At 44.4% G+C, this 12,544-nt stretch overlaps 2 protein-coding genes across 9 annotated transcripts in view; both read left to right on the top strand.

The window, feature by feature from the left end:
- Positions 1–4,816, top strand: part of CCDC82 (coiled-coil domain containing 82) — a 31,587-nt gene extending 26,771 nt beyond the window's left edge. For 7 of the 8 annotated variants that reach the window (XM_043482650.1, XM_043482655.1, XM_043482652.1 and 4 more), the window contains one exon: positions 3,739–4,816. In XM_043482650.1, the coding sequence (XP_043338585.1) occupies positions 3,739–3,804 (66 nt within the window). In that variant the 3' untranslated portion in view covers positions 3,805–4,816. Of the gene's footprint in view, positions 1–363; positions 1,740–3,738 lie in introns of those variants that run through there. The other variant, XM_043482656.1, reaches the window with a different exon arrangement.
- Positions 4,817–8,376: 3,560 nt separating this feature from the next.
- The window catches only part of MAML2 (mastermind like transcriptional coactivator 2), a 397,337-nt gene continuing 393,169 nt past the window's right edge, over positions 8,377–12,544 (top strand). The window contains exon 1 of the mRNA XM_043482648.1: positions 8,377–10,223. Within this exon, the coding sequence (XP_043338583.1) occupies positions 9,717–10,223 (507 nt within the window). The 5' untranslated portion in view covers positions 8,377–9,716. The remainder of the gene's footprint in view (positions 10,224–12,544) is intronic.

Genomic DNA, 12,544 nt, shown 5'->3' on the forward strand with positions numbered 1-12,544 from the left:
CCATTTCATTCAGTAGATTCTGGAGCCTACTACTGATCAGCGAAAGGATGTGAATTATGAGAATAGAAGACAGTGACTTTTAAAAGAGAACCTCTCCTGCTCTCCCTGTCTTTGTATTTTCTCTTCTTCCACCCATTCCTTCCACGCTTATCATTGTCGTACCCTGAATAGTGCCCTGATGTTCTGAGCATTCACTTAGCTCATCAGATAAATTTTAATCAGGAGTAATACAGTCCTTTAATGAAGGACCTCTGTCCTTTCACTTTTATGTATGTGTGGTTTTCCTTACATATATATTAAGTCCCCTTATTTTCTTTGACAAAGTATAGGACTCACCTCTGCTTGTCTGCTTCCTATCTTTAGAACAGTTCTTGTGACCTGAGAGTGAAGAAGCCTCTGATGCCAGTCTGAGGAAAGGATCTCGGCTGCCAGTTCTAATACCACCCACATCCTCTTCTTGAGGACATGGGACTGAGCAGTGAGCACTCTAACTGAAGATCAAGGGGAATGCAGAGGTCTCAGGCCACGGCACTGATTTTGATTCCCCCATATCCTGTTGATCACTAAATTTGATACCAAGGATAAAGTGGGGATTTTGAAGAGTGCACTGGATTCCCGAAGATCTGCTGGCAGCTCATAAGCTCTGGTCTACTCACAGAGCTTTTAGAATTGTTATGGTACATGGAAAGAATGCAAGAATGCTAACATGATTGCAGTCTTCTAAAGCAAGTCTAGTTACATGACTGTATAAGAGAGAACAGATAGGAGATTTTCAGGTATCAACTCAGATAGGAGTTGATACTCAGATCAACAGTATATTTAATCTTTAAAAAAAAGCCTGGGTTATTTATATCATAGGGAAATTTGTAAAAGAGGAAAATAAAAAGAGCTTAGAGAGTAAACTTATGAGCCAAGGGAAAGAAAATGAGGACAAACAAAACAGGAACTTCTTAGGACGTGACATGTCCCACAGGGGTGTCCTGGGCCGGAGAATGCCATCAAGACTGGTTTCCCTTTTGACAGTTAGCCACCCACCACAAACCACCAGCCGGGGATCTCCTTGCCTGCTCCCCGCATCTTGACTCTTCAGTCGTCTTGTTTTCATTTTACTCTCTTCAGCTTTGTATCTTTTACTTTGCTTCCAGTTCTCTCACTCACAATTCTTTCCTCCCTGTCCTTCTCTGTGCTTTTTCATTTGCTGTGGGGAAGAGCCATCATTTATCCAGTAAGTCCCAACTTCGTTTTCCTCAGTGACATGAAATTCTTCAGTGCATTTATTGATGCACTGAACTGTTACCAACCCTCTAGTGGCGTTAAAAGACCTTTTGGGACACCAATTAAAAGAATTATGTACTAGGTGTAGCAAAATCACTCTGCATTGTATATACTATACAATAATTTTATATATGGCAAAGAACATTAAACTTCTTACAGAAAAAAGTAAAAGCATTTCCAAATCATGTACCTTAGAGAAAGCTTAATAAAGTTTGTGACAACAGAAGGGACCTGCAAGAAGAAAGAGATTCTTAAGAAAGCCAAGAGTCACATTATGCTTAAAAAAATAACACAGCATTGGGCATTGAAAGTATTTCAGGATGGTGCATATTTAGGACAACATGCATATTTTTTCACATAAAATACCAAAGAACTTCATTTTCTTTTTGAGAGCCCTCCTACTTTAAAAATATTTGTCAGTAGATATTCTCAAAAGATTTCCTGGAAACCAAACAAGTTTATTAGCCAATGTCAGCCCATAGGTAGCTTTTTGTGCAATGATTAAATTGCAGAATTTATCAGATGCCCTGGTATTTCTCCACATCACTCCGCCTCCCCGTCAGAGTGTGTTTGCCTTTGAGTAGTAGCACTGCCTGTGCTCTTGTGATGCATGCCTTCCTCTTGGCCACCAGCTATCCTAAACCTTGAGAATACCTGGGCTCTGTGCTCCTTGAGTGGCGCATCCATGGCTCTTTCTGCCCTTAGCGCTCAGTTATCATGTGAGGCTCCTCTCTCACACTGTATAAACTCTGTTCCTGTCTGTCCCCCCCAGCTTGCGTTTCATACCTTGCTTTTTCCCTTACCTGCCTCTTCTTCCTCCAAGCATTTTTCTTCCATTATCTTGGGATCTCTCAGAATTTCTTCCCAAAGACCTGCCAACTAGAATGACTTCATTCTTCTTATACTTCCTCCTAACAGTTGAACTAGGAGATCTGATTTTAACCTAATGATATTAAAAGGATAGGAGCAATTCAAGTGTAAGAAAAGAACGAATGATAAGAAAATTATGATAAAATCAAAATATATAACATATAATAGTAATACATGCCTCATTCTAAATTGGAAGTGAAGAACATAATGTCATATGCCACTGGCAGATGCTGACAAACGATTTTTCTTTGAGAGTACCTTTGATGGTGGGACTTCCAGGGCAGTTGAAGACAGGATTGTTGGGATAGGGTAGTGAACACATAACACCAGGAAGTGAAAAAAGTATGTCCACAGGAACATCAGGTCTCAGTCCCTATCACCATAATCGTCAGAGTTATCAACATCGTCTCTCCTTTTATTGGAAGCAGAAGCAGAGCTCATAAGGAGAGTTAAGAAACCATTAGGTCAGTTCATCTCCTCAGTGGAAGGAAGCACTTGAACTCTGTCAACCTTGAAATCTCCAAACCGTCCCAGCTCCTCTCTCCTCTTGTCCGGCCCTGGTCTTTACTCTCCATCGTCATTGCTGTCACTCAGATTTAGGCCTTCATTACCTAAACTATTATAGTAGACTCATGACTAGCTTCCAAACCATTCTAGACTGGATGTTTTACCCTTTAAAAAAAAAAATATATATATATATATACACACATATATATACCTCAGATTGTGTCAATTTCCTGCCCTAACACCTTTGGCAGCTTTCCATTGCCTGTCACATTATTGCTAAACTCTATGACCTAACATTTCATACTTTTTATTCTCTGACCACCTCTTTGGTTCAGTCTTCTCTCTCAGTTCCCCTGGAAAACCTCAGACTGCAGTCAAACTCTGTACTTTTCTGTCTTGTCACTGTTTTATGGACTTCTGTCTCCTAGAGAAAACTTTCCACCAGATGATCACCTACCAAGTCTTTTTCCCTAGGATAGCTCAAATGCCAGTCTTCCTGGTCACCTCAGCTAACCATAACCCCTCTTCCGAACCCTCATAGCAGTGTCTATACTTCTTTATGCCCCTTGTTATTGGTTGTCATTGGTGAACTCTGTTCTCCTTAGAGGCAGGGAAAGCAATGGAAAGGGCACAGCAATCCACTCCAGTATTCTTCCCTGGAAAATCCCATGGATGGAGGAGCCTGGCAGGCTACAGTCCATAGGGCTGCAAAGAGTCAGACATGACTGAAGCAACTTAGCATGCATGCATGCATTAGCGAAGTATTTGATATATGTTATGTGTTAAACAAATTTTTATTGAATAAGTTATTGAAGTTATTACACTTCTACTACAAATATGATAATAGAAAACCTATAATTTATCAGACAGTTATGAAGTTAATAATAATGTTCGTTTTGATCTCTTACCAATGCTTTCTATGAATTAGAAATGCTTATTTGAAATTGAGTCCCTGTTTATAATAAAAAGATATTTGTTCATGATTGCCATGAGATAAACTTGTTACTATTTGTCTGTAGATTCAAAAGGCCTAGTTTATCTTCACTGCTTTGAGTAAAATAACTAGCTTTTTTATTGTATACACAGAAATATGATCAACTTGAAGAATATCTCAATTTTGCGGATTACTTTCAAGATGAGAAGTTTGACTGAATTTTAACACATTTCCTTCAGAGAAGATTTTGTAAATTCCTGTAAATGTGAAGATCACAAGTCTCGTTTCTCTGTATCATGTGACATATTTATATATTATATGTATAGCTTCATGGCAAAATTGGAGAAGGAAATGGCAACCCACTCCAGTACTCTTGCCTGGAAAATCCCATGGACCAAGGAGCCTAGTAGGCTACAGTCCATGGGGTCGCAAAGAGTCGGACACGACTGAGCAACTTCACTTCACTTCATGGCAAAATGTCTTGTGTGAAACATGTTTTTCTTAATTTCCATGAAACAACATTCTGCAGTCTAATAAAACTTTTATCTACTGTACATAGAAAACATAAGCCTAACTTTTAAGTATATTTTAAAGTTATATAACAATGCCTTTATATCAGATGACTATCAAGTGAATGAGCTGTTCATGTCCTGTCAGTTTATTAGAAAACCATGTTTTTTAAAAATGTATTTAGATTAACATCTATGTGTATTCCTGCCCAGATCTGCTTATTATCCTTCTGCAGTATTAAATGATCTTCACTAACATATTTTTTACTGCCATCATTATCTAAATCAGTGGGCCATGGAAGAAGCCTCAGTGTTATGTTCAACTAAATTCTCTGGCATCACAATCAGACTATAGCTTACCCATTCCAAGTAGAGGAATGCTTTTTTCCCTTTTACAAAGTTTCCCTTACAAATATACTTCAGGCCTGCAAAGTCTTCCAATCCTCACATTCGGGAATAATTTCATGATATGTATTTGCATAGGTCATAGCGTGCGTTCTTTTTCCTGTCCAATTTTGTCTACAGGTACACGAATAAGATGTATTTTATTTATTTTTATCCATTACTCTTCCCCTATAAGTATTTATTAGGATCAGAAGATCTTAGACAAATTCTGCCAAAAATAGTTTAAAGTCACATTTTGGCATCTGCATTGCTTCTAAATTGCACTTCTAAATTTTCCCTTAATATAATAAAGTAAAATGGTTTCAGAGTGAACAAATGGACCCTGGCTATTTTGTATCTTTAATTCTTAAAAGTGCTGTTCTGTTAGGGTCTAGTTCCTTGTGAATTTTAGATCCTTGTTTCTTCAAGTGTCAGTTGAGCTTTGCTTCATCTATTATGTGGTTCATGGAATGGTCTTCATTATATACATTAAAAATTGCATTGTATTAAGTCCTTACATAGAGATTTAATATTTTCTACAATTAATTTTCCAATATTATCCCTATTACAATTGTAAACAAAACAGGTAGAAAGAACTTACAAAGTTGTAAGAATACTGCTGCTGACTTTTCATGTGAAGAGTGCATACCTTTTTAAAAACTATGAAATAGAAATTTTTAATCACGCATCTATTCCTATTCTTACTTGTCTGTTATATGGAAATAATCCTTAGCTATATGAAGGTACAGTTGAAAGTTGAAGATATAGTGATAGTGTCCAAAAAGATATATGGCAGAGTTTAGAGAAAAAGTGATGGCCAGTTGGGAAGGGTGAAGATCGTGAATGATTTGTCAAAAAAGAAGTCCAGGGGAAACAAAGGAATGATCTCTAAAGTATCTCTGAAGACCTCGGGAGCATCATTTCTCACATGTGACACTACAGACAAGTTTGAACCAACTGAGGAGTGAACTTACGGACTGAACGTTAAAAATATTTATCTATTCTTATAAATAGCATTCCTTAATTTATAAAAATGAAAGCACTAACGACTTTAAGGACTTTTTATGGCAGCTGACTCAGTTCCTAGGTCATGCCTCTTGTTGACTTAAAACGTTTTTCTTGTTAGAACAGTATTCTGACTGTTGATCAGGAAATGCTGATAAGTAGTTTTGCTGATGTCTGAGGTCACTGCAACCGAGCAAGCTTCTTCAGAAGGTGTTTGGAGAGTACAAGAGACTTTTTTGTACATGATTACACCAAAAGAACTGCAAAGAGACAGGCTATCAGGAAATGAGAATTAGCATGGATCAGGGGGCCAAAAGCAAGTGGTCTAGAAGAAAACAATGTTGCAAAATTGGAATTAACTTTAGCAGGTATTATGACGTACTGTATTATTTTATCATCATAATTGATATCACTGATTCTATATAACAAAAAATGGTTTGTAAGCTTACAAGTCTCATATCTATGAACTTTTGAAATCTTGACATTTATCACTATAGCATTAAATGCTTTATGTTAGGTAGCTATGAACAGCAAAGATGATGAGGAAGACAGATGGACAAATGAACTAATGCTTTAAAAAAATTGGTAGGGCTCTTATAGAAGCTTTAGGGATATAAGAGGGAACAGTTCCATAAAAGGGGAAGACAAGGAAAAAAATGTTTATTTTATTGGCAGCTGGACGTAATTGAGCATATTTTCTCACTTGTCTGCTCTCATACTCAGATGAGTAGTTCTATTCACTACTCATTTCTTGGAGGTATTATAGGACTTGCTTAGACTCCAGCATGTTGATTGAGGTGTAATTGCAGCCCTTGAGCTATTCTGGGCATAGTCTGGTTTCCCTGTAACTCTTTTCACCCTTGATACTGAGGCAGCAAGTCCAGTGGTTAAGAAAGGATAGGTTTGAAATTAGGCTTGAGTTCGAGTCCTGATCTGTTACTTCCTAGTTAAACAGTTTATTTTCAATAAGCCTCAGTTTCCTCATTTATAAATGGGGTTAATAATTCCTCTCCCTCAGGACTGTTGGTGGATTGAGGGAGATACATGCAAAGTACTGTGCCTGAAACAGTGACTAAATAAATAGTAATGACGTGAGTGGAAACGAGGATGTGGATGATAATGATGTCAGCTTGAAATTAAATGGCTGTAAAGGGCAAATGTGCACAAAAGACTCTGTAAAGGCGTGTCCTACATCACTAGAATATAGTAGGAAAATTTACTAAATTGTTGCTGGACAAGTTTTTAAGGTGTGTCCTTGTCTAGCTTAGAAATAAAAGTTTACATCATTTAGAAATAGCAGCTTTGACCAAAAACTGTTAATCACAATCATGCTACTGCAGGACTGTAGAGTGAACAGTAGGTTTAAATTTATTGAAGTGTTTCTCTTTCATCAGGTATGATTGCTGAATATAAAGTGCTGATGATAACAGAAGATAATGTCTAATGAATACACCTTTTTAAAAACCAAGTCTAAAATGATCAGAACTCCTTCACATTTTACTGACACCTCATGAGAGAGTTCTCCTTTCAGATTTGCATACCTTAAAAAGGTATTTCTGCCTTTCTCCATGAGTGGTGAGGAACAGCCTTGGAACAGACAGACAGCAGTATGTTCCAATGAAAAGTAAAAAGTTACATTCCATCAGAATGCAGTTGTCCCAAATTCCAAAATAACATTCTAGAATTCGTGAAAATAAAATGAACTAATGTAGGCCAGCCTATCAAGAACTAAACTGTAGATAAATCCAGTCTTAAAATGTTTGCAGTGATCTTATTCATTTCTATCCACAGCTCAGTTTGAAGCAGAATCTTGTAACTGAGATGCCAGAGGTGGTTTAAATTAACAAAGCCCCATTGCTTGACACCTCAAATCCAAATGACTTCCAAATGAGCATAACAGATGATATGGTCCTGACTAGAGCAATACTGTGCTCACTTTATTTTATCCTCCATAACTGGTAATCAGCAGAATCCAACATACATTTTGAGAGCTTAAAGGTAGAATTATCTGAAGATGAGGAGACAACAGTTGTGTGTCAGAGATCTATTTGTTTTGTGTTAGTGAACTTCTTGAAACTGGACTGCTGCATAATGATTTTCCTTGTTATATATGTAAACAGACTACCGTGAAGGCCCCAGATCTTGCATTAGGTTTGTCATAGGGAATCCTGTATTTTCAGAGAAGTCTTTTTTTGTTGTTGTTGTTGTTGTTTTTCCTTTCTGAGAAGTGATATTTGTAATTTCATCGTGGTAGCATATTTTAGTTATTTTTACTGATTTGCTTGTGATCACCCAGATTGACTTAACCAGAGACAGACAAAACAGGCGAGCAGGTAGACACTCGCCTGCCCTTTAGGAGCTAACGATGTAATTTCTTCTCTGCACCCACTCCTCTGTTTCCCCAATACGCACACATCCTACGCCTCCCTTTCTGACACCCAGGAACATTTCCTCCGTGTTCACCCAGCTCTCGCTAGAGTGCCCAGGGGTGTCATAGACAACATACTGAAAAATGAAAGTGATATTCTCGGGGGGTGGAGGGGGGGAGCGTAACGGAGGTCTGGCAGGGAAAATACATCCCCTGGCCGGGAATTTCTGCACCATTTCGGGCTGGTGAAGTTGTCGGGTAGAGGCTGGGGAATTTCCCCAACGTCCCCCCCTCCTGCCCGAGCCGAGCCGGAGTGCGAGCTGCGCGCGCCGACGCCGAGATGCGCAGGCTTCGGGATCCTCCACTTCTTGCCGCTGGGAGGCCCTCTGCGTTCCCCTTTCCCCGCGCCGGCCGCCTCGCTCGCCCGTGCAGTGGCACCCGCCTTCCACCAGGGAGCCTCGGGCGAGCGCTCCCCCGCCCTCCGCCCCCCACCCCCCTGCAGCTCGCTGGCTCTCTCTTTCTCCCTCTGTCTCACTCTCTCTCTTTCTCTCCCTCTCCTATCGGAGCACAATGAAAGCCTGTGTATCGCCGTGACTCCGGGCGGCGGAGCCAGTGTCAGCCCAGCGGCGAACAACAGACGGGAAAAAGAGAAAGGAAAAGACCGGCTACTTTCTTTTCCATCTCTAAAAGCGGAGCAATCCAAGAGATAGAACCACATTGCTTATTGCGAGTCCAGACCCTCAGATCCACTGGCCGGGGATGGAATGTACAAAAGTGGACAGAAAAGTGGCTGGACATGACTCGGTGCAATTTGCTGGAAGTTTGTAAGTTTGACCATCGTTTGTAAATTACTCTCGGAAGAGTTTGTCTCTCTTGGTACTGTATTAGAATCGAGCCGGGGGTGAGGACTAGAAACGTAAGCGGGAAAGAAGAAAAAAAAAAAAAAAATGTGTTGAAGGATCTCTCTCTCAGTGGCTAGTGACTTCAGACTGCTTTCATTTAAGGCTGGGAAACCTTAGAGGGAATGAGGATTTTACCGGTGATTGGATTAGCTGAAGAAAAAAGCATGGTCCAGAAGTCCAATTACTGACATTAACAATTGAAAAGCTGTCTCCCTCTTTGGGGAGAAGACCACATCCTACAGCACCCCCAAAGAGGAGAAAACACCGGAGCAAAAGGAAGGGGGGGGGGATTAAAAGCCAAAAGACAGTCTCTGTTTGATTTTTGTACGTTTTGAACATTGACTTCAAAAAGCTTCTGAAACAGCACTTTAAAAAAAAAAAAATTGAGGAAAGTAAAGGCCGTGGGTTACAGAGACCATGGTAGATATGGGTTTCTCTGCAGAAACATCCCCATAAAAGAATCTTCGGAAACAACGAGGAGAGGGGGGAGTCCAGCTCTCTGTAATACCTCTCACAATTCCCTTTGCTGTCTGTTCCTGTCTCTTGCTTGGCAATCCCTGAATTCTTGCTCTAACCCCCAGATCGTGTGTTTACAAAGTACCCAGTGGCTCTTGTCAGCCTGGTGAGTTGGGGGGGGCGGGGGGAATCCCCACTAACTCTCTCCAACTTCTCCAGAGCTGTCAGATACAATTAGAGCAAGTTGATCAGGGCTTGTTTCCAACTTATCCTCTGCCATTGGTTTCTATTCTTCTTCCTCACCCTCTTTTTACTCACTCCCCTCCCCCATACCTTCTCCACTACGCGCCCCCCCCCCCACCAACGCCCCCAGCCTCTGAAGACCTCTATTCATGTGGTCCTGAGCACTGAGCGCACATTGTCAAAGGCAGACTTGCCTGTGCTAACCAGCCGTAGCCTCCCACCACCTCACCATCCCACAGGCAGCCGTCATTGTGTCCAGGAAGATGGGGGACACAGCGCCCCCGCAGGCCCCCACGGGAGGGCTGGGGGGGGCCCCCGGGGCGGGGCTCCTGGGAGGGGGCTCGGTCACCCCGAGAGTGCACAGTGCCATCGTGGAGCGCCTTCGAGCGCGCATCGCCGTCTGCCGCCAGCACCACCTGAGCTGTGAAGGCCGCTACGAGCGGGGCAGGGCCGAGAGCTCGGACCGGGAGAGAGAGAGTACCCTGCAGCTCCTGAGCCTCGTGCAGCACGGCCAGGGGGCCAGGAAGGCCGGCAAGCACGCCAAGGCCACGGCCTCCACCGCGCCCGCCACAGCGGCCCCGCCGGCGCCCGCCGCCCCTCCGCCGGCGGCCCCGACGGCAGCGCCCGCGGCCCCGGCGCCGCCGCCGGACTACCGTCACCACCAGCAGCACCTGCGGAGCAGCGGTGGCAGCGGTGGGATCGACGGCGAGCAGCAGCCACCGCCGCCGGCCTCCGCCCCGGGGGACCAGAGGAACTCGGCCCTCATTGCGGTAAGACCCCTGGTTTTCTCCTCGTTCCGGCGGCGGTCCCGTGGCCTTCGGTCAGGGCGGCCCTGGCCTCGGCCTGACGCCAAGTGGACGGCAGTGCGGAGGGCTCCGGGCCCGCCTGCCCACCCCAAAGGCCGTTGGGCGGCCGCTTGGTGCCGTGTTGTTAAACCTTCTTCGTCACGTTCTGCGGTTGCGTATGCATTGGTGTCCTTCCACCTGTAGAGTAGTTCTTAAGGGGTGAGAAACTTGAGTTTTCCAGAGTTTTCTCTGGGGTCCGCAGACTGCAGAAGAGTTGGCCCCAAGCGGCAAGCTCTGAGCCACTGAAGAAGGCCTTGCCTCAAGGAGCCTCTCACTTTGGCAGGCCAGGGCCGATTAGGCCCGACAAGCCACACTTAGCCTGAAAGCGTTTGTTTAGCAGCCAGTCCAGCTGACCTTTAGCCAAGCCTTTTCCTTCTTGTCCCATTTCCCTTTCCCTCTTTGAAGTGGCCCCTTCTCCTTGGTCAAGAGAACACAAGTGGTCATCCCTAACAGAGCAAGTTCCTTGAGCGCCCCCTCACTCAAAAACTTGGGGAGTTCTCCCCAAGACGTGTGAGGGAATGTTTCTGAGAGGCCTGCTCCCTGGTTTCTTCCAGACTCCCCCACTGTCCCCACCTAGCTTCTTTCCGCAGGCACTGCAATCAGAGAGTGCTGACTTGCAGCCTTCACTGAAGTGTGCAGGCGCCAAGGGGCTGTTTCCAGTTTGTCCTCCTAGAAAGTGCCTTGTCCTCTGCCACTCCTGGCGACAGAGTACCGTACCTGAGAGTTGTGATTCGGTTTCTGGCTGGAAGTTCTTCCTCAGAGGCGCAGACACACCCCAGCCCAGAGGGAGTAGCCCTTGACTCATTGGTTCCTGTGCCAGTCCTGGTCGGGTGATCGCCGGCTTGTGCGGGCTTCCCCCGCAAAGCTGCTGGGGCCCTGGCCTCTGGGTAGAAGGTGGAGCCCCGCGGCCCTGTGACCCTGCAAGCTTCCTCCGTTTCTGCGTTCCTTGGGGCTTCGGAAGTCCTGTGTCCACTCGCAGAACAGCTCCCACGTGCCCAAGCCAGCCCTAATGAAAGTCAGCAACAGGAAATGGCCATCCAAGCCGAAATGTCCTCAAAAAGCCCAAAGGAAAGGAAGGCACTAGGTCGAGCTCTTTCTTGGAGGCGGCTTGAGAAGGAGCTCTGGGGAGAGCCCCTAGCCAGGCCGCTGGATGCTTCTCTGTGGCTTCTCCTTATCCCTGGCCTGGGTCGTGAAGTTTCTAGAAAGCCTGGGGGCTGAATTGTTCTGTTCTGTTCCACCACACACACATTTTGCCTGGGATGCCTAGAACTGCAACTTCCTGGTGCCAATTCCAGACCAGAGATAACAGCTAACAGTTAAACTGCTCAATGTTTGTTGTTTTATCCTTGGATACAGTTAGCCCGTGGGGTTATTTCATGCTTTCAGGCCTAATTTCCGTTCCTTTCCACCTGCTGTATCCTCACCTCTCTCTGGAATTCCCTACGACAGCAATGGGAGTTTGTTTCGTGAAAGAAAGATGCTGGGGGTGGGGGGAGCGGGTAAAGAATCACTCGAATGGAAAGAAGGATGAGGTTTGTATGTGTCTGTGTCACTGGCATTTGTGGCCAAAAGCATCTAAATGCCTTGATTGTCCTCAGTAAATTTATAATCTGTCTGCAAGTCTCCCAATAATACAGCCTTGTATGCTTCACAGTCTCCTGGTAAGTGTTTCTGGGGTGATACAGGGAACTAGGCGCCCAGCCCCAGAGAAGACAGACCTCTGTCCTGGGTGCCAAGCCTGGATGTGGCCTTCACATCCCAGCGGCTGCAAGGAAGGTGTCTGCTTATGGCCTTGCTCTTTCGGTTTTTTTGCTCTCCTCCCACTTGGAAGGAAGCTGAGGCTGCCTCTTTTTCCTGGGGTTTTGGGGATGCGAAATGAAACCAACTTCACTGGTGACTGTAACTTTATGACAGGAGTGTCCGTGCCGGCAGCGTCTGGCCTCTCTCGGCTGGAGGCTTGGTGCTATAGAAGCCAGAGATAGCTGCTTTGTCACCCCTTTTCTAAAGGGGAATCTGCTTTCTCTCTCCTCACTACCAGTCATCTCCTGAAACACCCGCTTAGAGGGGCTCCCTCCCCAAGCGCCGTGAGGATTGATGAGATGTGCTGTGCATGGAAGGAGTGAAAAGACCAGTGTATTTCTGATGGTGGTTCTTCACTGCAGACCTGTGCCATGGCAAGGGGTGATCCACCGCCCCCTTTTTGGTTATTGGAAATTCCCTTCTCCATTTTAGCTTCTAAATTTGGC

This window comes from Cervus canadensis, chromosome 11, assembly GCF_019320065.1.
Source record: "Cervus canadensis isolate Bull #8, Minnesota chromosome 11, ASM1932006v1, whole genome shotgun sequence".
NCBI classification, from domain to species: domain Eukaryota; kingdom Metazoa; phylum Chordata; class Mammalia; order Artiodactyla; family Cervidae; genus Cervus; species Cervus canadensis.